The sequence below is a fragment of the Plectropomus leopardus genome, chromosome 4 (assembly GCF_026936395.1).
Source record: "Plectropomus leopardus strain MGB_pleo_1.0 chromosome 4, ASM2693639v1, whole genome shotgun sequence".
Taxonomy (NCBI): Eukaryota; Metazoa; Chordata; class Actinopteri; order Perciformes; family Serranidae; genus Plectropomus; species Plectropomus leopardus.
In genome coordinates this window covers 17,328,448-17,350,882 of record NC_142179.1, presented here as the reverse complement: position 1 = coordinate 17,350,882, position 22,435 = coordinate 17,328,448, and the positions used below count along the sequence as shown (strand labels likewise).

Here is a 22,435-nt window from a genome sequence, read left to right as displayed (position 1 = left end):
AAACTGTTTGGAAATTTAATTTATAACAAAGTATATTTTGTAAACCATTTTTTTGTATGGAAAAATCTTTATCGTAAAAGTAACTAAAGCGTTCAGGTAAATGTAGTGAAGTAAAAAATACAATATGTTCCTCTGAAATGTAGTGAAATAAAGTATAAAGTGAAAAGAAAATATTCAAGGAAAGTACCTCAAAATACCACCAAATACCTCAAATTTGTCCGTAAGTGCATTACCTGAGTAAATGCACTTAAACACATTCCAATAACGCTAAATAGACAACCTGTTCAATACCTTTGAATTTCCTTCTGTGCATTGCTCTGCCGTGTGAGCTTTTATTTTGAAAAACACGCGTACCGGAAAAGATTCCTCATAGGTGCGGATACAAAGATGGCGGAAGAGGAGAGCCAGTTTGAAGAATTTGAGCAAATAGACTTTCTAAGAGATAGACATGTACGATTCTTCCAGAGAACACTTCAGGTGTTACCTGAGAGATACGCCTCGCTGGAAACAACCAGGTACATTCACGGAAATGAAACATGTTGCTTTAGTTTAAGTGTTTCACTGAGAAACTTGGTTAGCATCCGAGCTAGCTGTGGCTCAACCGTTTTGAATGAGGGCTAGTGCTACTTAGCTTAGCGGGCATGCTAACAGAAGTGGTGGTGGAGTTGACAGTTTGGTTGTAATTAGACAGGAAACTAACCGTACAGCGGGCCACTAGGCCCTGTTAAACTAATTAGAAAACATTGTTATATTAAATTATAGAAGCACGACTCTTTTGAAAGTGAAGTTCAAGCTTAATGGACTGTTTAACTCAACTGCCTGCACAAGCTGAAATTAACCAACAGCCAAGTGTTAGAAACTCAGGCTACTTTTAAGGATATTGTTGTGAGTTGGGGTGTACCAACTCAATAAATCCAATGTGACTGTTCATTTTCACAGTTTACATTGCCTCTAATTGAATGCTTAGCCATACAGTCGTTGTCGTAACCTGCATGTGTTTACCTATCTGTCCACCAGTATTAAATAAGTACAAATGAATAAGATTGCTCTCTGCCTTTTTTTCAGGTTAACAATCATATTTTTTGCCCTGTCTGGTCTCGATGTGCTGGACGCTCTTGATATGATCGATAGGAACACCATGATTGAGTGGATCTACTCACTACAGGTTCTGCCCACAGAGGACCGTAAGTCGCATCACTAATCATAACTTGTGATTTTTCCACACTTGACTTAATAAGCTGAGTTTGCTTATGAACATTTTTGTAATACAAGAATTGCCAGGAAGAATCGTATAGCAACGATTCACACGAAGCAGCAAATCAAATCTTTTTTTGTGTGTGTGTGTATTTTACATACTTTACAATTCATTTGAAAGAAGTCACTAACATGGTTGTAACACCTTTGGTGTCGTGGATGGTATACACAGGCAAACGGGATACACCCACCTTTTTTTCTGGCCAGTAACAGCATACTCTCTTATCAGCCAAAACGCCTTTGGAGAGCATACTCTCCAGTTTGTGGAGCTGTGAGTTGGGGGGTGGAAAATTGATCAGTAAATCTGATCGTAGCTGAATATATTGATGGATGGAGAAGCCAATGCTTTTGAGTGAAAGCAAACTTTTTGAAATAGCACAATGCGAGGTTAAGTTTCACTTTCGCTGTGCCTGCTGCTCTGCTGCTCCATCTGTGCCCGGAGTACCCTCTGTACTCTGAGAGTATGGTGCAATGAATAACAGTACAGATATATTCCAACAGCGCTCCTAATGAACGGTCCAGCTCCAAAAATAGAAAATCAAAACATAATGGCAGATGTTTTAATTGTAGTGGACTGCCAAATATACATGAATGTGTGAGAAATTCTACCCAGTACTTATTTCCTTTGTGGTCCTTGTTATATTTTCAGTACACACTTTCTCTTATACTAAAACTAGTGCATTCAACTGGTTCATAAAACCATGCCTACACAACTGTCTTTACAGGGATATGTTATCTTAAAGCCAATTTTTAGATTTGCCTGACTTGGTATACAGTCTGTTATTTGAAAACTTATTCCAATCTTAGGCACCCAAGTACCTGAAAAGAGCTTTTATCCATCTGGCTTCTGATTATAACCAGCATCAGACTGGACCTGGTGTTGTGCCGTGTGCCTCTCTGCCCCCCTAGAAGAAGTATAAGTATTCTGGAGCTACACCATTTACCATTTTATGAAACTGACTCATTTTCAACCTCTCTGATCAATTTATCTTGTGAGACCTGAAGTTTTATCTTCAATAACTTGAGAAGACTACAGAACCAGTATGTGCATAATCACAGCAGTATTAGATGAAGATGAGAAGAAGATATTAGATAGCCAAGAACTAAGTTCTGACTTTCACTTTCAGGGCCATACCTGCACCGGAAACAGGAAATGAACAGGAAAATGTCCATAATAAAATCTATATTGTATTGATATTTTTTTTGTCTGCTGCAGCCATAGGCTAAAGCAATCTGCAAACAAACACTGAAACTGGACAATTTTATCTCTATGTCAGCTTTAACAGACTCTATTATGAACGTTGTCACTGATACATGCAGCTGTATGCCACATACTCCGTAACCTGTCTGTTTACTGTTGTTGTACTGTTGTTTTGCTTTGCCTTTTTTGTCTTATTGCTTGTGTATGTTGCTCTTCTCCTGTTTGTTGTATAGCACAAGCCTGTTGTCTTAAAGCTTTCTGCCTGATACTTGTGTGCTAGTTTGCATGTTATTTTTGTCATGCTTATTATCACACAAAATGCTTGTTATAATTGTATGGAAATAGTGGGTGTTTTGGAAATGTTTGGATGTATGCTGCTGTCTTTTTAACTTTTGACATTTATTTTTAGCTCCTAACCCCCTCCCTCAAGAGGCTTTGCCTTTTGCCAGGCTGCCTTTGTAAATGAGATGAGATTTTTTTTTCACTTGCCTGGTTAAAGATATACCATGTAAGATTATCGTAAAAGTCAATGTATAGACTTACGGTATACAGACGTAATCCCTCTCAGTTGTCACTTTGGACCCACTAGAAGTGTGTGGCGGTGTACTTTTGTACGGAGACTCTGCCCTCTGCCTGCTCTTCCTCATTTTTTTCATGTTTTCTGTGTTTGGGACGTTTAAAGCTCAGATGAGATTGGGGCTTCATAAAAAGGTAGCCACCAGGTGCCTGACTGTAAGCAGTGGGCATCCAAGACTCAGCTCCAAAATATACACAATTGTAGCAAGGGGAAATGCCAAATGGGAGTGAATCTTACTCGCTGATGAGTGTTTTTACAAGCAATCAGACAGTCCTCCATAGTATACCTTTAAATAAAAGTTAAAAGGGTTTCAGCCCCTGAGAACTTCCAATATTGTATCAGCTTTTAAGAAAGGAGGAGGACAGAAGCAGTCTATGAGAAAAAAAACTTTGGGGAATTGATAATAGTGAAGTGCAGAGACGAGCTAAGAAAAGGTGCAGGACTTGCTATTTATTGCTGTAATGGGCACACATGGTAAGGACACTCTTGCACACAAAGTTTCTTAATTTCAAGGGCAGGAAAATTTAGTGGGGTGGAGTGTTCATAAAAAAAGAGCATGTTAAGATTACAGCAGTTAAAACACTACTACTGCTACTAATAAAAATAATAATACATCAGACTTATGTATCATTTCTCAAAGTCAAAGATACTTTAATTATTAAGTAGAATTATTCTATAAATGTTATAGAGTGTGTGTGTGTGTGTGTGTGTGCGTGCGTGCGTGCGTGCGTGTGTGTTAAGGGTTTATGGCAGGGATACTCAACTTGCTTTGCTTGGGGGGCACTTTTGCATAATGACGAGAGGCCAGGGGCCAGTCAAAGCAGCCCCATACATGTTTCTAGGATTTTAGGACATTTCAAGGATTTTAGGATGTTTCCAGGATTTTATGACATTTCTAGGATTTCAGGAGGTCTCTAGAATTTAGGTCATTTGTAGGATTTTAGGACATGAGGGGCTTAGCCAAGACCTCTGTCGGAGGGTTGAGGGATCCTCCACTGGCACTTTTTTTGATAAACAAGCTCTATTTTGGTGCCTCACCTTATGTATACTATAAGTACAGAAACAAGTCCCAGTGTGAATCACTTTCTTTTTATTGTGAATTTGAAAAGGAATGGGGGGCACCCGGCACCCTGTGGGGGACTAGATTTGGCCCACGGGCCACAAGTTAAGTATCATTGGTCTATGGTTTAATTCGGTCTGAAGACTTTACAGTTGTCAAACTTTAGACTGTAAAATGTTTTCATACTTTTTGGAATTTGAAACAAATATTGGCCTCTAACGGTCCTCTTTACCTCACCTGTTCTTACTGTACCTCTACTCATCAGGAAAAGTTGGTCTCTAAATATTTAATGACTTGTTTTTTTCTGTCTCTAACAAGCCAGTTTGTGCCATCTGTTTAGATGCCCAGTTAGTTCATTATTCAAGACATCAACAGATATCATGTCGGGATAGCTGTGCTTGATTGGTCTCGTTTTTGCTGCTGCCATATGTTTTGGTGTCTTGCTGGTTTTCTGTTGCAAAAATACAGCTTGGGAGGCACTTCATGTGTCATTTCTGTCCCTGATGTTGTTGCAGCTGCCATATTCTCATCAAAATTTGGTTTGCAGACAGTTTTGTTCGTATGCTGAAAATACATGGGTTGTGTAATCATTTTCTGGCTTGACTGAATACAGATTTGAAAAGTACTAATTCAAGAATGAGTGAGAGTAAAACTTTTTTCATGTAGTTCAACATGATCAAGCCATTTAAGTTTAAACAAGTGACACATCTAAAAATATTGTTCCCAGAGTAGTTTGGCTGATATATGTGGAAGCTGACTCTAGCTTATTGTGCACTCTTAACAGTGTGGTGATGACATTTTGTGAACTGGGTTCTGTTGTATCTAATGTTTCTATCATGGCCAGAAGATGGCAGCAGTACACCTTTTTAGCAAGCTAAGCATCACTGCAGCACCTTGCTGAAGGTCAGCACGGACAGCATGAAACCACAATTGTGAGATAGCAAAAAAGTAGGGCTTTCTTGTTCCAGTTTCTCTACATAAAGCTGTCTTACATCTCTACCTTCCCTTCTACTGTTATTCTCTTCCAGGAACTAACCTTAATCGATGTGGGTTTCGAGGATCATCACATATTGGAATTCCTTACAGCACTAAGGTACAGCCTTACCCCACACCGTTTCTACACCTGATCCCAAGTTTGACCAAACATTGTGTCTTGTATAACCAATGTAAAGTGCCACCCTCCCATTGTATTAGTCTGAAGATATATTTTGGGTAAACATATTCACCACTAATGATCCCATTTTTTTTCTATTTTCCCATTTGCAGTAATCCTTCTCAAAATATTTTAAGCAATTCAATCACTGTAGCAATCTTTCCTTTCACATCAAGGGGGTCTTGGTTATTTCCACTTTTATTAGCATCATCATAGCAGTTGTAACATTACAAGTCATTGTATTAGATGTGTTTTTCATATTTGGCATTACTTCTCTTTCTCCATGGAGACATAATTGTAGATGTAACAGCATTACAACCCAAATAATTTCCCCCAAAAGGCCTTTGTAGATAGCTAAATACTTGATCTGTCAGGTTTTTTTGTGTTTTGTTTTTTTTTTGGACTCTCTTTCTCTGGAAGTCTTTATCTTCTTACAAATACTGATAATACTAATATGCACAGCCAAAGCAACAGTGAAACTGTCCAGACACAATTATCCTTAAAATGTTATGTTCAGTTTACAGTCCTTAACATGCGAGATATTTGGCTACCAGATGTATCAGTAGATCCTTTCAAAATGGATCGAACTTTCTCTAATTGCACAAACTCCTTTAGATATCTGATCCAGTAAGCATGGGTGGGCGTTGTCTCATTACTCTTACACTTAGGATGTTTTCATCAAGCAATCAGAGACTTAAAAGCAATGCCATTAAATTTGTATATTTGAAAATGTAGCTTCTACAGCAACCACTCCAAATATTGCTTGAGCAGAGATTGATGGAGAGGGATCTCAAACACCTTCTCCTCAGTACTTTCAAAGTCGAGGCAGGTCCAAAAAATGTGGATAAGAAATCCACAATCGCACACGGGGTTCACACCAACATATCTTGTCTAATTTCTCTTTGATGCAGTGAAGACGATGGAGAATTTTAAACCGCATGAGTGCACGTGGAGCGGAAATTAATGAGTTGTTCAGAAATGTATCCCATGTATCCTTATTTGATTGCGATTTTAGGTCCTCATTTCATAGGCCTGTAGTTATAGATAATGAAGATGAGAAATAATCTCACATTACTGATAATTATACCCTTTCCTACTGGGTTGATAGCCAGAATATTGTTTAACAAGGTGTTATTTGGTGAATTAGTGAACTGGGCCAAATAAGTTCGAGAAAGGTTTCTGTTGTCATTATTTTAAACTGCTTCTTTTTCTCCACATTTGCTTTAAAAAATACAGTAATCTCTCTTGTTTTTTTGCTTTTCTCTTGCAGTTTTTGGAATAATATCTCACTTTGATATTTTCTTTAGGGTCCTGGTGTGCTGCATCCGTATGACAGTGGCCATGTAGCCATGACCTACACTGGGCTGTGCTCGCTGCTTATACTGGGAGACGACCTGAGCCGGGTTAACAAACAGGCCTGTCTCGCTGGTCTCAGGGCGCTGCAGCTGGAGGACGGCAGGTCAGTGCACACACATGTACACACACACACACACACACACACACACACACACACACACACACACACACACACACAGAAACACACACTCAAACCCAAATATTCCCTAGACTCTGATTTACACTGGCACTTTCTCTCTGACTCAAATATACCTGAGGTCATATGAACAGTAGCAGTCTTATGTGGACTGACATGTACTCATGTTAAGTTGTACAACAGGAGTTAATTTGTACACACACACACACTGCTACAGTGTGTATATCAGGTCTGGCAGATGTCCGAGACATAAATCTATTTGAGTTGACCTTTTAGCAATTTGAGCTGACAGACGTTTATATGGTATAATGTGACTTAAATGCATCCAGCTCATTTTAAACTGTTTGTGTAACTCTCCTGTCTTTGTGGCTTTCTGTGTCTGTTTGTCTTCTTGCTTCCAGTTTTTACGCAGTGCCAGAAGGAAGTGAAAACGATATACGGTTTATCTACTGTGCAGCCAGTATCTGTTACATACTAGATGACTGGTCGGGCATGAACATCCAAAAGGCCATTGACTACATCAGAGGAAGTTTGGTGAGTGGATGTTAAGATTTTAGAATGAAGCATTAAGGCTCATTTTCCAACTAGTTCAGAATGCAGCAGTCAGGCTTCTCACTGGTTTTAACAGACAATATCACATCACCTCAATCCTCACTTCCCTCCACTGACTCCCTGTTTGTTTTAGAATTGATTTCAGGATTTTACTGATCACTTTTAAAGCTCATCTGGGTCTCTCTCCAAGTTACATCAGAAATGCTGAGTCCGTATGAGCCAGCTCACAGCCTTAGACCCTCAGGTGTTCCAAAGTTGAGGCTTAAATCAAAAGGTGACCGTGCCTTTGCCATCAGGGCCCCTCGGCTTTGGAACGACCTGTCTGAGGCTTGCAGAATCAGTGATCTCTTTTAAATTACTTCTTAAAACTCATTTTTATTGACTTGTTTTTATGTAATGTCATCTTTTAATTTGTCACTTCATTTATTTCCTAATTTATCTTTACTGCTTCTATTTTGTCATTATATTTTCTTCAACATCCCTTTGTCTCTAGTGCATTAAATATATAAAATGGATTGCAAATTTTGTAAAGGTCAATCCACAAATACTTCATAAACATGCAACCCTTATTTTGAAATGGATATATCCTGTAATGGCATCAGAGGGTGCAGTTAAAAGTTTCTGACAACAACTAAGAAGGGAGTTGAGGAGGTAATAATTATGTACCTTATAACTGAAGCAGCGTCGTAAACTGCAGTGGTCCGTGAGACCATTAAATACATCGCTACATGTGATTGAAGAATTATACCAATGTTTTACGATGAGCCATTTTTAAAATTTGATTTGACTTTCATTTGAAACTTTACAGTAAGACAATTCACACAAGTATCATTACATTAAAACAAATCTCAGATGATAGCATTTAAAAGCATTATCAGCATTTTCTAGAAGCACTTATTTACAGAGTGATCCTCAGAGTAAACAATACATAAAAACCTCCATATCATTGTAAACAAACAGATTAAGTCATAAACCTGCTCATCCCCTTGCAACTCCACGCTTGCCTTTGTTTGGCTTTGTTTAATACGCAGGGGCAGGTTGGTCCATAGGGAGATCTCAGTATAGAAAAATGTGCATCCTGCCATTTTACTATCAACATGAGGAACACTACATTGACATAACGCTTGCTCATGTGCTACAATTATGCTGACTTCCAACCATGTCAATTTGACAGTCTTTGAATGTTTTTGTCATGTCCGATGGTCGTGTTTCATTTTACCTTCACTAAACTGCCTCTCACGAAAATGTTGGGAGAATATAAAGTATTTAATACAATCTCTGTTTCTGCACCATTGAAAGCCGCGTCTTTACACATGAATGGGGAGAATAGGCCACCCACCTTCAGTAGGTGGCACTCTGCCTAGAAATACTTCATTTATAATAAATGTGGGGGGCGGGGGTGAGCAGGGTCTTAAAGCTGTAGTTGAGGTTTTTGTTTGCTCAGATTTTATGATGTGGCACTTGAGTGATATTTTTGTCAGATTGTTGACTGATGTTTAACTCAACTCTTAGTGTAGCCTCGGTTTTTCCATCAGGCGTGAGTCAGACACATCAAAGTGGCCTGTTTGAGGTATTGTCCTCATGCCCGTCTTTTCAGTCTCTTTTACAACTCAAGTCCCCAGAGCACAGAGATGATCCCGTTCGTCTCTAAACCTCAGCTTATTTTAAGTTGAAGACATTTAACACAGGAGTGTTTTGTTACATAGTTTCTTTATTGTGTGTGGGGTGCATATGACTCTTTTTCTCTCTCTCACACACATACACACACGCACGCTCTGTTAATTAGTTAACAGATAACTGTGATTCATGTCTGAAAGGTATATTTATCCACTGACCACATGCTGTTAGGTGGATTCCAAAATGTCTTTGGCAATGCACAGAAGTTGTTGGTGACTGTAAGTACATAGAAACCACCAGATGTTAACTGGTTATGTGTCTGAAAGCGGTGGAACAGTAGACAAGTTTACCAGCCACACTTAAGTTTCACTTACATTTGAATGGCGCCAGGTATCCATTTACCGACCTTATTGTTATGGTTTGATCAGACCAGACACACATACAGACGATGACTCAACCTTGTTAGTTTTTTAGTTGTTTTTTTTTATAGTTTTTTTGCTGTTGAACTCATAGTTTTCTGTAAGAATCAGAGCTGATGATTGACTGTTGTATTTATAAAATTGCTTTGAAACTCATAAAAGATTCGCGGGAAACTGGGTAGTTTTTAAAGCAAGTGTTGCAACTTTTGCTGGTTGATGAAACCTTATGCCTTTTCTTTCTGTGAGCGGAAATAACCAGTTCCTCATGTGTTGTCCCAAAACAAGGTCATGGGGCATGCTCATTCGTAGCTGTTCTGTTATATAAAGGTTTTTTAGACTAAAAAAACTAATAAACGCCATCTGGGACCGTTACCACCAGTATCAGTAACATTTTTAGTTAAATAAAGACCTAAAAGCCTAAATAACAAGATCGTGCTGTAGTTGTTGGATAAAACTTGGTTTTAGTTAAGTAACAGGGATTTAAATTGAACAATGGCATTTTAAAACAATGAAACCAGACCAGGGTTATTTAAATCCTTTTTCACATATATTTAACAAAGTGTTTTTCTGTCCTACTCCTCGGGACCAAGAGCTCTGCTGGACTGTTTTTCAGTGTGTGTTCTTGTATCCCTAATGAGATTATGTAATATTTAAATGCTGATGATTGATTGCAATGCAACTAAATACAAGAAAGATTAGCATGCCAGTTGTGAACAAATGGAAAAGCCTCTCATTTTGACAGTTACACACTGCATTTGAACAGCTCACTTAAAACAGCTGGGAAATAAAGTTGCAACAATTAATCAGTTAGATGTCAGCTATTAATTAAATTGGCAATATATTTATAATTTATTAATCAATAAATCAGTTTGTACAATTAAAAAAATTGATTCAAGTGTCTAAAATCAGAATATTTTCTGGTTTCTACTCCATAACAGTAAACTGAATATCTTTGGGTTGCAGATATTTGAGTGTCATCTTGAGCTTTGGAAAACACTGATTGACATTTGTACCCATTTTCTGACATTTTATAGACCAAGAATCTAAATAATCATTAAGAAAAAGATCCACAGATTAATTGATAATGAAAATAATGATTGGTTGCAGCTCTGCCAGGATGGCATGTTGATTTTTGGTATGGTGACATCTTCAAATTCCTCTTTTACACATATATATATATATATATATATATATATATATATATATATATATATATATATATATATATTTTTTTATTTCAAACGAGGCGTTCAGCATGAATGAAAGTAAATGTGTGCAGTTCAGCCTCCTCTGACACTAATCTCTCTCTCCACAATCACATTAGCCTCTCATCACAAGTGAAATATTGCTTGTAATTGAATGGCTTTTCTTTGTCCTCTACACAGTCGTACGACAATGGGTTTGGCCAGGGAGCCGGGAGAGAGTCACATGGTGAGTACGCTCATCTTGCAGTGGTTTATGTTTAATTACAGATATCAGAAATGCTGTATACTCATCAGGGTGGTGCTGTGTAAGTCAGAGAAGAAGAGTAAAAATTTACACACTTGGGACTCCAGGTGTAAATGTTTGATTTCTAAATATCTTCAAGGTTCATATCAGATCAAAACCTTTGTGAGTGCGTTGGCGGCGGCGTAGTACAGTGCATGAAAGTGGCTGATGGGAGTAACTGGTTTAAAGGATTAGCCATTAAAATCCATCTCTGCAAATACATTGTCCTCATTAATCCCTCCCCTACTCAAATTAAACCTTATTATTCTTGCACAAAAGCCTTCATCCTACACACACACACACACACACACACACACACACACACACACACACACACACACACACACACACATATCAAAGCCTTTCTTGGAACATATCCATAGTCACCTTTTTGACATGGTTAGGCCCCAATCAGACAAAGCTTGTTACAGCAGCCTGGGGCGACTTTTGTAATGGTTTTTAATCAGAGTGAAGTGTTTTGCTTGCTGCTTTTACGTTGCTAAGTGCCTGGCTTTTTTGTCCCCCCCGCACCTCGTGTTTTTGCAGGCGCACCCTGGACGCCTTGCTTAAAAATGCGGGACGATATCAACAACACAAGACATGTTGCCTCAGCTACTTTCTAAAGTTTTACCAACCGTAATTAGGCGTGACCATTGCGAAACTGTCTCTGACTTATCATAAAATAACAATCATCCTGGGCCAGTGGGTGGGACTTCCTGTCATCTCTCCTATGTATGAGTGTCATGTACCCACACAGATATCCATTTCCCTTTGACCAACTGTTTGGGAACATCCTCATAGGCTGTGACACACCAAGCCGACATCCGAGAACTAGCGGCATTGAAAGCCCCCTGCTGCCTCGCCCTTACGTTACCATGTGTTGCCCAAAGGGTTGCACATGAACACACCAAACTGGCAGCCAAAAAGCATGTGTGTTCTGCACCTGCATAAGAGGAAATACCCCTCCATGCCAGCAGATGGCAGTCGTCTGTAATCGCTGTTTCAAACAGGAAACCCGAACACCGCCATGATTCTAGTTAGCCAGTTAACAACACAACTCAATATTGAAAGAACAAAGAATATTTACTGTGCGCCAGTGAACAATGCAAATCACCAGGAAACATTTCTGTTAAGAGCTCAGTGGTTAAAGAAAAGCAGTCTTACCTCACATAACAAGTGTGTTTCAACCTCACCTTTTCAATTTGGCTGTTTGTTTTCATTTTTCGCTTCAGTTTCTCTTCTCGTGTGCTGAGCTGAACAGCCAGTCAGAGTGATTTCATTCACTGACAGGCTCACAGCCACCGCCACCGATCCAGCATGCTGAATAGGTCAGAGAAAAGCTAGCAGGTTCCACAAAGGCCTCCAACTGTCCATTTTTTATGCAGATTTTGAGGTTGAGATCTGTGATTTTTACTTCACTTCAAGCACTTCAACAAAAAATGCAGCATAGTGCACCTTGATCAGAGTTTAAAGGTAGCATTTTCAAACTTGTGACAGACTGCATAAATTAAATCCAAAAATAAATAAAATAAAAATAAAACCGCTTAGAGGGATAGCTCCTAGTGCATCTTGGTTATTGCACTACTTGTCATAAATTAAGCATCTATGATTACAGCCTTCGTTGAGACTCAGCTCTCTACTGCAAACCAGCCAACACTCTGTCTGAGAGCTGATTACACATCAGTAGAGATATAAAAAAGATGCCCATTACCCATCCACCCTTGAAGTGTGTGTTTGCTCAGCGTAGAGACCTCCCACACTCTGTGCTTAAAATCTTTACAGACTCTTACACTATTTTTGTAGATGATTGTGTTTGAGCCACTCAGTAGTTCAATACCCAAACATGGTATTACAGAGACTATGTCCCAGGGTGATAAATTAACTTTTTCCATGTGTATGCATTCAGTGTGGCTGGCTTTTATCTCCCTGCTTCTGCATTTCCAGCATTTCCTCTTCTTGGGGCAATGTACAAAGTGCTTATTTTTCCAATAAATGCACCTGGAAAAGATCCAAAAGTTTTTTTTTAAATTTTATTTTGAATTTATTTCAACTTTATTAAAAAGCACAACTGTTACAAACCTACTGTTAGAGTAAATTGTTTTGGATTTCCCACTGCTGTGTTTGATTCAGATTTATGTTTATTCCCCCTCGATCTTCCTGTGCCTCCAGCAGATAGTGAGCTAGACGTGTTTGATTAGAGGCAAGTGTAACACGTTTGCAGATTTACAGCCATGACCCATGCACCTCACCCCACTTTGGCTTTGTTTCTCTCAATCACCCTTGAAAACACACAAACACAGATAAGCAGTCCGGGATGATGGTGATGTTTAGGGATGAGTTAAAGGCATGGTGATAATGAAAGCTGTTGACAGCTGGGTTGTAGAAGGTGATGGATAGCTGCTGCTTGTGGCTCTACCAATAAGACTGTCATCAATCCATGAACACACTCTGGCTGTTAAGTCACCCTGCATTAAATTTCTTCTTAATGCATCTTTATTCCACTCAAAAATTTCTAATTACAATGCGAAAGTTTGATTACCAGCCATTTCCCCCAACAGCTAACATTTCTTTATATTCATACAAACCTTCAAGGTACAGTTCACACCAAATCAAATATACATATTTTTACTCCTACCTCTTCTTTCCTCTTAGGTGTGAATTGCTGCAGAGTGTTGGCGATATCAGCCTTAGAGATGTTGGCTCCTCTTCAATATAATAGAACTAGATGACACTTGACTTGTGATGCTCGAAAAACAAAACATAAAACAAGCTAAATTTAAAAAGCAACAGCAAGGTATATTTCCAGAAATCATGACCTGCTTATTCAAGATAATCAACATACCTTTTTGTGAGCCGTTTCATGTTGGAATTATTTTCTTTCTGCGAAACTCTCCCCACCATCTCCACGGCCCATATTTCCAGACCTCGACACATCACAACACAAAAATCTAGTTTGATAAATAGTACTACAAGCAGGAGGAAAAATATGTATTTTTTTTAAATGGGGTGAACTGTCCCTTTAAAGTAACTCCACATTGTGATAAATTCCAAGGAAAGGTGGAAACTGAGCTGCACGCTATCAAATATTTGGCAGTGAAGGAGCCCACACGCAGACACGCCCTCTGTTTTTCCTGCAGTGCCCTGTAATCATCTTTTTGTCAGTTATCAAAACATGTCAGGGTGAACCACTGGAACCACTTTTCAATTTTACTACATTACTACATTCATTTAATTGAATTAAGTAGTGTTATGAATTGTCCACATCCCCTCCATGTGCGTTATGGACCTGCCTTTCTTTGTGTGTTCAGGTGGCTGGACGTACTGTGCCATAGCTTCTCTGTGTCTGATGGGTCGACTGGAGGAGGCGCTGAGTCAGCGGGAGCTGGACAGGATCCGGCGCTGGTGTATCATGAGGCAGCAGAGCGGCTTTCATGGACGCCCCAACAAACCTGTAGACACATGCTACTCCTTTTGGGTCGGAGCTACGCTAGAGGTACAGACTGAAGAAACAGATGAAGACACATATTCACGTACACACTCCTGCATGCATCAACATGTATTTAGGGGATTTTTTTGTGCTTTTGCCTCCATTTTTCCTTAGACAGGAGTTATAAAAAGTGTTCAGGCATGCACAAAATAAGATGGGGCATAATCCCCCACCTCCATCATTTGGGTCATGATTATGCCAGAGGTACATACATGCAGACACACGGTCCAGAAAACTGTGAGTTAAACTGCAGCTAGATATGAGTAAGCCAGGAAACAACCACACACACATGCACATGCACATGCACATTAGCAAACATGGTGCAGAAAAACAGTGAATTCCTGGTTCAAAACTGGACCAGAGGGACAAATCGCGTACGCAAATATTTGTATAAGGCAGAAGTGCAGTATGGAAAACATTAAGGCTTGATGTTTCCTCAACTAGCATCTGTATAGATAGAGATTGCTGTAGTCCACCTTTATGAAATTAAATGCAGCTAGAAAAATGCACATAGTAGAGCACAAATTTCCACCAGGTGGCTACGTGACATGGTGCAGTGTGTCACCAGAAGCTAATAAAAATTTGCGCCTTGTCTATTTTTGACAAAGATACAATGCGTTGCACAGAGCAGATGGCGTTTTCTAGCATTTTATGTGAAATATGAATATGATATGATTATGAGGATTAATGTATTTTGACAGACAGACAGATACACACATTCACACAGGAACATACAGTACATGACCAAACACATGATCCCCTCCAGGCTTACACCAGACGAAGATTATGCGAGAATTTTTCTTAAATGTTCCATATTTTTGGAATTTAAAATGTATTTTAAACTGTAGAAACAACTAGGTGTAAATAATTATCAACACTCTGATTTATATTGTTTAGTTTTTATGTTTCCTCCCAAATGTCATGGTAAAACTTCTCTCCTCTTCTTTGCTCTCACACTCGTCCCCCACCCGCCCTCTCTCCGGTCCCAGCTGTTAGATGTGTTCCAGTTTACGAACTTTGACAAGAACAGGAGCTTCATCTTATCCACGCAGGATCGATTAGTGGGGGGATTTGCCAAGTGGCCGGACAGCCATCCAGGTAAATGATGTCACTTGCAGAGGTGCTTATTTCAGGAAAGTCTCGCAGTCATACGATTGAGTGCAAATAAAAAGACACTAAAGGGGGGGGCGATTACACAATACTGCCATGTTTGTTTATGTATGTCTTGTGTCAGTATCGCTGTCTTTGTATCTGTAGGGAGATATCTGTCAAATAGTGACGTAAAATCTGAAGTGATGCATACTGCTGTAAAAACAACAGAAGTGAAGTGATGGGGTTGAACGGTGTGTTAAATGTCCTTGTGGTGAAAACAAGCAACATAAACATGCTGCAGAGATTGCCGTTCATTTTGTTGCTGTTTATTTTTCAGCAGCTTCAAAGATCTTTCATAAAGGACAAAGATGTTGAAACTGAGCAGTTTCAATTTCTCTTTTCTCTTTCGGTTGAACAGTTTGTACCCTGCCCTCCACAGGTGCAGAGAGGTCAGGGTGGAGTTGTGTTTGGCAGTTTTACTTGAGATCAGTGGAAAAGCTCTCGTAATCCTAAACTTCAATGGCGCACATGCTGGTGTGTATGTGCTCTTGCTCGGCCTTGTAATGTGTAATTGATGAGACGATTGTTCATTGGCAGCCCGAGGACACGGGAGATCGAGCTTCTCACATTACAGGAACAAGGCAGAGAAGATAGACTGCAAGAAACAATGAGGCAAAACAGACGCTGCTTTGACAAAGCCTCGTAAATATTACAGAACAAAAGACAGTTTTAGGAAATAAAAGGGACTCTTTTTCAGCAGGGGGACAGATAGCATTGGACTTGCATGTACCCTAAGAGTGCAGTCATGCACAGCTACTGATGGACAGGATCTGGTGTGGGAAGATAGGAAGTCAACAATAATGTAGAACAAAAGAAGGTGCTGTGTGTTTGTCAAGCAAATCCAGACCAAATGTTGCCAAAGGCACTTTGAACATTTGACACAACTGGTTCTGTCCTCAGATGCACTGAGGGTTGTCATCAGTTTAGGAACATTTGCCATTATGTGGCAACAGGGTGGTTAAAATTACAGCCTAAATTGGTTGAACTGAGTCTCAGTAAAAACATTTGTCGTTATAAACCCGAGAAACAGATCTGGGCAAAAAATAATGTGATGACTTCAAGACCACAGATCAAAATATCAAAAGAATTTGCTGTTGCAATTGCTCATGTAAAGAGTCATGTTTTATTTTATTCAAAAGGTTTCTATGTTGAAACTTTATTCTCTGACTCGGCGGTGTGATTGACAGTATGTGATGTTGCATGCACTATTTGGCAGACTTTTTTTTCAGTTGTTTTTTTAGAGCACCTTCCTCCCACTGAACACCACAGCTGAGCTTATTTTTTGATGGAATTGACAAAACTGCCAAAAAACCTGGTCCATGTTGTGTCTGAGTATCTCTGCCTTGATAACAACTGCTACAGCAAAGAGTTAATCTTGATCGAAATGCAGCAGGAGGCAGATTTTTCAGTAAAAACCCTCTAAAAAATCCACTTTTTATTCAACAACAAACCGCCTGTTAGAAACAAGCTGTAGTAACTGATGTTTCACATATAGAGATTATAGCTATTGCTAGTTTATGAATAAATATGTTGCTATGTAACTGCTGGATGTGTAAGTAAGCTACTGTTTGCAAACAAGTTTTTACTGTATCACCTTAAAAAGTATTGATTTGTCAATGTTGTATTCACAATTTGTTTTCCACGGCCCCTTAGTGGCTTGAAAAAAAGTTTTTACAGGTTTAATGAAAAAAAAGACAAGTTACATTAAAACCATCCATAGCATCACAAATATCAATCATAAATACACTACAGGGATGGAAAAATTCAACTTATCCACGATCTCAAGTCCAGTGGATCTGATGGCCACAGAGGGATAATAGCCCGGTTCTGCTCATCACACACTCTTCTTCACTGAAACGGTTGATTGTGTAAACAAACAGTGAAGTTTTGCATCTAGTTTGGGAATTAGTGTTCTGATCAAATCATAAGTTAAATGGCCATTACTGAAGTGCAGCTGAGCAATAATCCAATAATATGCATTTCAGTGGAACTATATCATGGTCTTACCTTGTTCATGTTCTGCAAATTTTTGTTTGTTTTGTATCAGTTTTTCTAACTAGCTTTAATACAATTGCGGGATATCACAACTTGTCATATAAATGTAAATGTAAAAAAAAGTATTAAATATTGGATTTATCATACTAATTCTTCTATTTTACAACCTTCAGTTTGAGTCCGTATGAATCCTGATGGATGCTGCTAATGTTGCTTTGATTGATTTTGATGTCCGTGTCCAATCATCTGTCATTTAATTATAATTCAATTACTGGTCCATTAACTGGCCAGTGCAGCTTTTACTATGGTCCCAGGGGAGGGAAAGGGCAGCGGGGTCAACCTGTATGCATTATTTATATCTTGTTAAAGGAGCAGTACAACAAAAACATTGCTTCTGCATAATGGTGTTTCTATGGGAAATTAGGTTATTGTTTTATTGATTCAGTAATGGAGAGTGAGGTGTCAAACAGTATCGTCGTCCTCGCTCTAATCAAGTCTGCAGACCTGTCACATGCAGGTGCTTCTGCTGTGTTCCCATCTCTGACCTAGTTTCTCCTTTTTTTTCTCCTTTTTCTCTTTTCTCACTCTTTCATCCCTCGCTATGCTCCCCAATTCTTCCCCTCTCCCCCTTTCTCTCCATTCTCTGTCCACCAGACCCTCTCCATGCCTACTTGGGGCTGTGTGGATTGTCTCTGATTGGAGAGCCTGGTCTGAGGAAGGTCCACCCAGCTCTTAACATCAGCCAGAGAGCCTTTCAGCACGTCCAGCAGCTGCAGCAGACATGGAGGGACAACACTGGCAGCTGTAGCAGACAGCACTGACAGCAGGACGAGCCACAGCTCTGTCTCTTAACAGGTTCAGTAATGAGGAACATCTAACAGGAGCCAGTCAGAGACGACTGGACTTTTGCTGTGTCTTGAAGACGTTTGGCCTCTCACCTGAGAGGCCACCTCATTTCAGGAAGGTTTATAAAACCCCAGTTACACATTAGTAACTTCAGGGTGCTCATTTTAAGTCCATCAAAAGTGACTTTTCTGTTAAGCAATATATGCCACACTTTTCTTTTGCTGCCTTTTTATTGTTAGAACATAGAAAATATTGCTTTGTGATTTGTGGGGATAAAATTATGTGCCAGAAAGTCAAATTTGAGTCACTGGAGACTCGAAGAAACGCCAGATGCCTCAATTTTGCTAACTTTTTTCAGATGATGCAGTTTTGGAAGCTTGCTGCTCCTCATCATAGTCAACAGCACAATCTGCTGTACACCTTATTAGCCAAGGATAAAGTGACTCACTTTACATGGACATCAGAAACATCCTCAGAGTAAGCGTTATTCCCTGAGACCCCAAAGAGGGCCTAAATTGTGTCTTTAAATGGTTCTGGAGTAACTGGTGGCCTCAGTAACTAGAAGTTTTTGAGAGAGCTGGTGATGATGATATACAAGTTTGCGATCCCTGAATAATTTCCCCGTATCTTACAATAATATAGCAAATGTATTTCTCATTTGTGTTCACAAATTGAGGGGGCCAGCTATCGTTTTGGGGGCGTAATTTAGGGACCATTGAGACAAAATCACTTGTTTCTTTACAATTACCACCCGTACATCTTTACGATTACGCACCCTAGGGCTCTGTGCTCCCTTTACAATATTTTTTGCCTCTCTGCTCCTCTAATATCTCCATCCTCATGTTTCTCTTCAGAGCCTCAAGCTCTTCAGTCCCACAGGTCATACCAGCCGGGCAGGTAAACTCTCCCATGTTTCTCGCTTCAGTTTCACCACTGCAGGCTTTGTCCAGAGATCAAGAAAGATTTATATGATAATAGAACCGCTGGGGTTAAATTTATGGAAAAGGCAGCTAAGAGCCAACAACTACCCCAAGGGGGAAATCAATGAGAGAGGAAAAAAATCAAAAACTTGTAGAAAGAAGGAATTAGTTCAGCTGCAGGCCTTATCAGTTTAGATCATAGACAAAATCATATTATTTTTCACATTTTGTCTAAAGCTAACAGAAGAAATAGACTGGGCCTTTAAAGGAATATTGTTTTAGAATAGGGGCTTAAAAATCCCTTCTCTCCAGCAGATCCCATCCCAACATCCCCCGACTCCTGAACCCTGAACTGATCTGAGCATCGCTGCTTCCCCAGCTTCCACACTCCCTGCAAGGCACCAACCAGCCTGAAATCAATAAGAGAAAGATAAGACAGTGGCATCATGACTTGAGGAAATTTGTTCTTTTGAACAGTGTTGGGAATTGACATGTTATTTTCGGAACAGAAAGGATGCAAGGCAAAAACAAAGAACAATGCACATGAGCCAAATGTGCCACGAGCCCTTTTTACACAGAGATTGCACCATAGGGCGGCTAAGAAGTCCCTTCTCTACACCGCCTTTGCATTTTTACACAGAATCAAACAAAGGCGATATAATAAAGCTCCACTGTGTTTTAGACAACAAGCCATGGAGGAAAAAGAGGCATGACAGCTGCAACGTTTAACACAAAAGCGTCAGCCTCTAGTGCGACATATAACATACGCGTCGGCAGCCACTTGCAGCTCACACAAGCGACCTTTTAATCCCTTGAACTAAGCTACAAATTTATAGTTTTAATTAGTGGTAACCGCCTCACATAGTGAAACACTGCAGTTCTGAGTTCAGCTTTTCCTCTTGCCTTCTTTTCACACACAAAAAAATCCTCCTGATTCCCAGCAAGTGACATTTCTAGCTTCACAGGTTCCTCCAGCCCCCCTGCTGAAGCCACACCCTTTTATTACAAGACTGCTGACACAGCAACACCTGCTCCCTGAGACGAGAATTGAGGAGGAGACAATATCACAGCAGGTCAGAAATACAGTGGCCTGTCTGCAGCATGTTACCTGCAGAAGAAGTCTGCTGTGTGCAGCACCAGTTCTGAGTGGATATTAAATTCAATATCGTCTCGGTGGATTTCCCTCGACCAACTAAATTAAGCTGTACCTGCCTTTTCCCCCTTCCCGCCAAGTTGCCCTCTTTTTCAGACTTAGAAAACAGAGCAGCCAGACTGAGGAAAGGAGAGAGGAGGGGCGCAGAGGTGAATAAATAAATAATTTGACACATCTATTATTGAAAATGAACTGTCAGAGGCTGGAATCTCCTTTCTTAACCTCTAACCAAACCCCCACTGTTATATAGCCTTATTTTGGTGCAAAAACAATAGCTTTTTAGCCAGCTGCATCTTGTGTTGCTGTGTTGTTTGATGTTATTGTTTGCCTGTAGGCTTTGCTACAGTTGCTCTTGCCGACTTCTCTCCTGCCATTTTTTTGCAAACATTTTTCTAAGTTACTATAAAATATTTTGAAAAAAGTCACCTTAGGGAGTGTTCAGCTATGACTTCAGTTGCCGCTGCTGAATTGAGCCTCAGACGTACAAATTATGTTATAATACAAGTTTTTGAATTATTCACCATAATCTTTTTCTGTAATTTAGTTATGAAATGTTCTAAATCTGGTGGTGGTCCTGGGTCAACAATGCAGTGAAACAGAACGACCATGTCTCATGCATCCTCTCAAGTGACTTTTACGACTTTACTACTCTCCGTCGGGTATGGTTCTGTCCTTAGTGTACATAGGCCAACTAATATTGCAAGACCACGCTCTCAAACTTGACTCTGAAAATGTGCCTCATGTAGCGTTACTCTGGGTCACTGCTCTCTGAATGCTCTCATCTTCCTTTTTCTTTTTTTTCTACATGTACAGCATGCTTAAATTGGACTTAGATTGGCTGTTTTGGTCAAGAAATGCTCTGAATATACAAGTGTTCTCTAGAGGGGACGAAGGAAAACTGTATCCTTAATCCTAGTGAACATTCAGGAAGTGAAACACCTACTCTGTAAACATTTCCCCCTCCTGTTTTTGTAGAGTTCACTTATCCAGTTAGACAAGAGCTGACTGACAGGTCGTTTGACCAGAATATGGCTTTGTCCCTTTATGTCTGATCTATAATGTATTTCCAGGAGGAGGGAAGAATTCATTGAGCTAGAACCCATAAATGCTTACTCGACTTAAAAAGGATGAAAGATTGGATGAGTGGATTTGCCACTTACAGCAGTTGTTTTATTGTGTCTCTTTTTTGCTACGTCACACTGCAGTCAGTGCTCTCAGTCCCACTGCATGTACAGAGGGGACTGAGGCTTTGCGCGTTTAAGACTGCTGCAGTGTTTGGATCGTCTTGAGAAGGGACTGTGAAAGTCTTTTGAGATGCAGCCAAAATGCCACACATGGTCAGCCATGAACCCTCGCTCTATCATAAACTAATATACATAATGTAATGATAAAAAATGTAACAATAAATGTAATGGAATTTATTTTTTCTATGCTTTGTAGAGATATTAAGTGTAGATAAATATGTAAATGTCTATAAATATGTGACTTCTATTGTGCAAGTGCTCAAGATGAAAAAATGTTTACAGCTACATCATTGAGACAGTCAAAGGAGTTGAATATGCAAATGTTGATATGTGATGTATTATAATACTTCGGCTTTGAATTTGAGGGTGTTGATGTCCATTCTAGCTTGGCGGTGCATATTGTATTTATGGTTAATAAAAACACCTACTAACTTTTACAATTGTTCTGGTTTCAGTGTGAGATCTCAGGGTTGCTTTTGGAAGGATAATTGTGGCATTCATGGCAAGTTTGTGATGTTTTTTTGTTAGGTTGACATTTCGCGCTGAAGTGGGTAAAAGAGGCTTTTCTTCTAGAAGTCTGGATAGGATTACAGCTCGATTGGTCTAAAGCAAAACGTCCATTATTTATTTTTTATTTTTTAGCATTTATTAAAACAAGTCCCTTGACAGTAGGTCTCACACGACTTAACATACAAAAATCATATTATTATAGGAAACAAATATATAACGGCAAAAAGACATGGACTGTTTCAAACAAGAAATCATTGATTTTCCATAGTTGTTGTTGCCCCCCCCGACAGTTGCACTAATGCAGAGATACAGAAG

The 22,435-nt window shown here is 39.5% G+C and overlaps 1 protein-coding gene across 1 annotated transcript; it reads left to right on the top strand.

Annotated features, from left to right (window-relative positions):
• Positions 1-360: 360 nt before the first annotated feature.
• pggt1b (protein geranylgeranyltransferase type I, beta subunit) lies at positions 361-22,050 on the top strand. The gene is made up of 9 exons (XM_042488417.2): positions 361-515; positions 1,066-1,184; positions 5,121-5,185; positions 6,553-6,704; positions 7,139-7,271; positions 10,711-10,756; positions 14,122-14,306; positions 15,290-15,398; positions 18,102-22,050. Exons 1-9 carry the CDS (start codon positions 388-390, stop codon positions 18,266-18,268), a joined length of 1,104 nt encoding a protein of 367 aa, XP_042344351.1. The 5' UTR covers positions 361-387; the 3' UTR covers positions 18,269-22,050.
• The last annotated feature ends 385 nt before the right edge of the window (positions 22,051-22,435 follow it).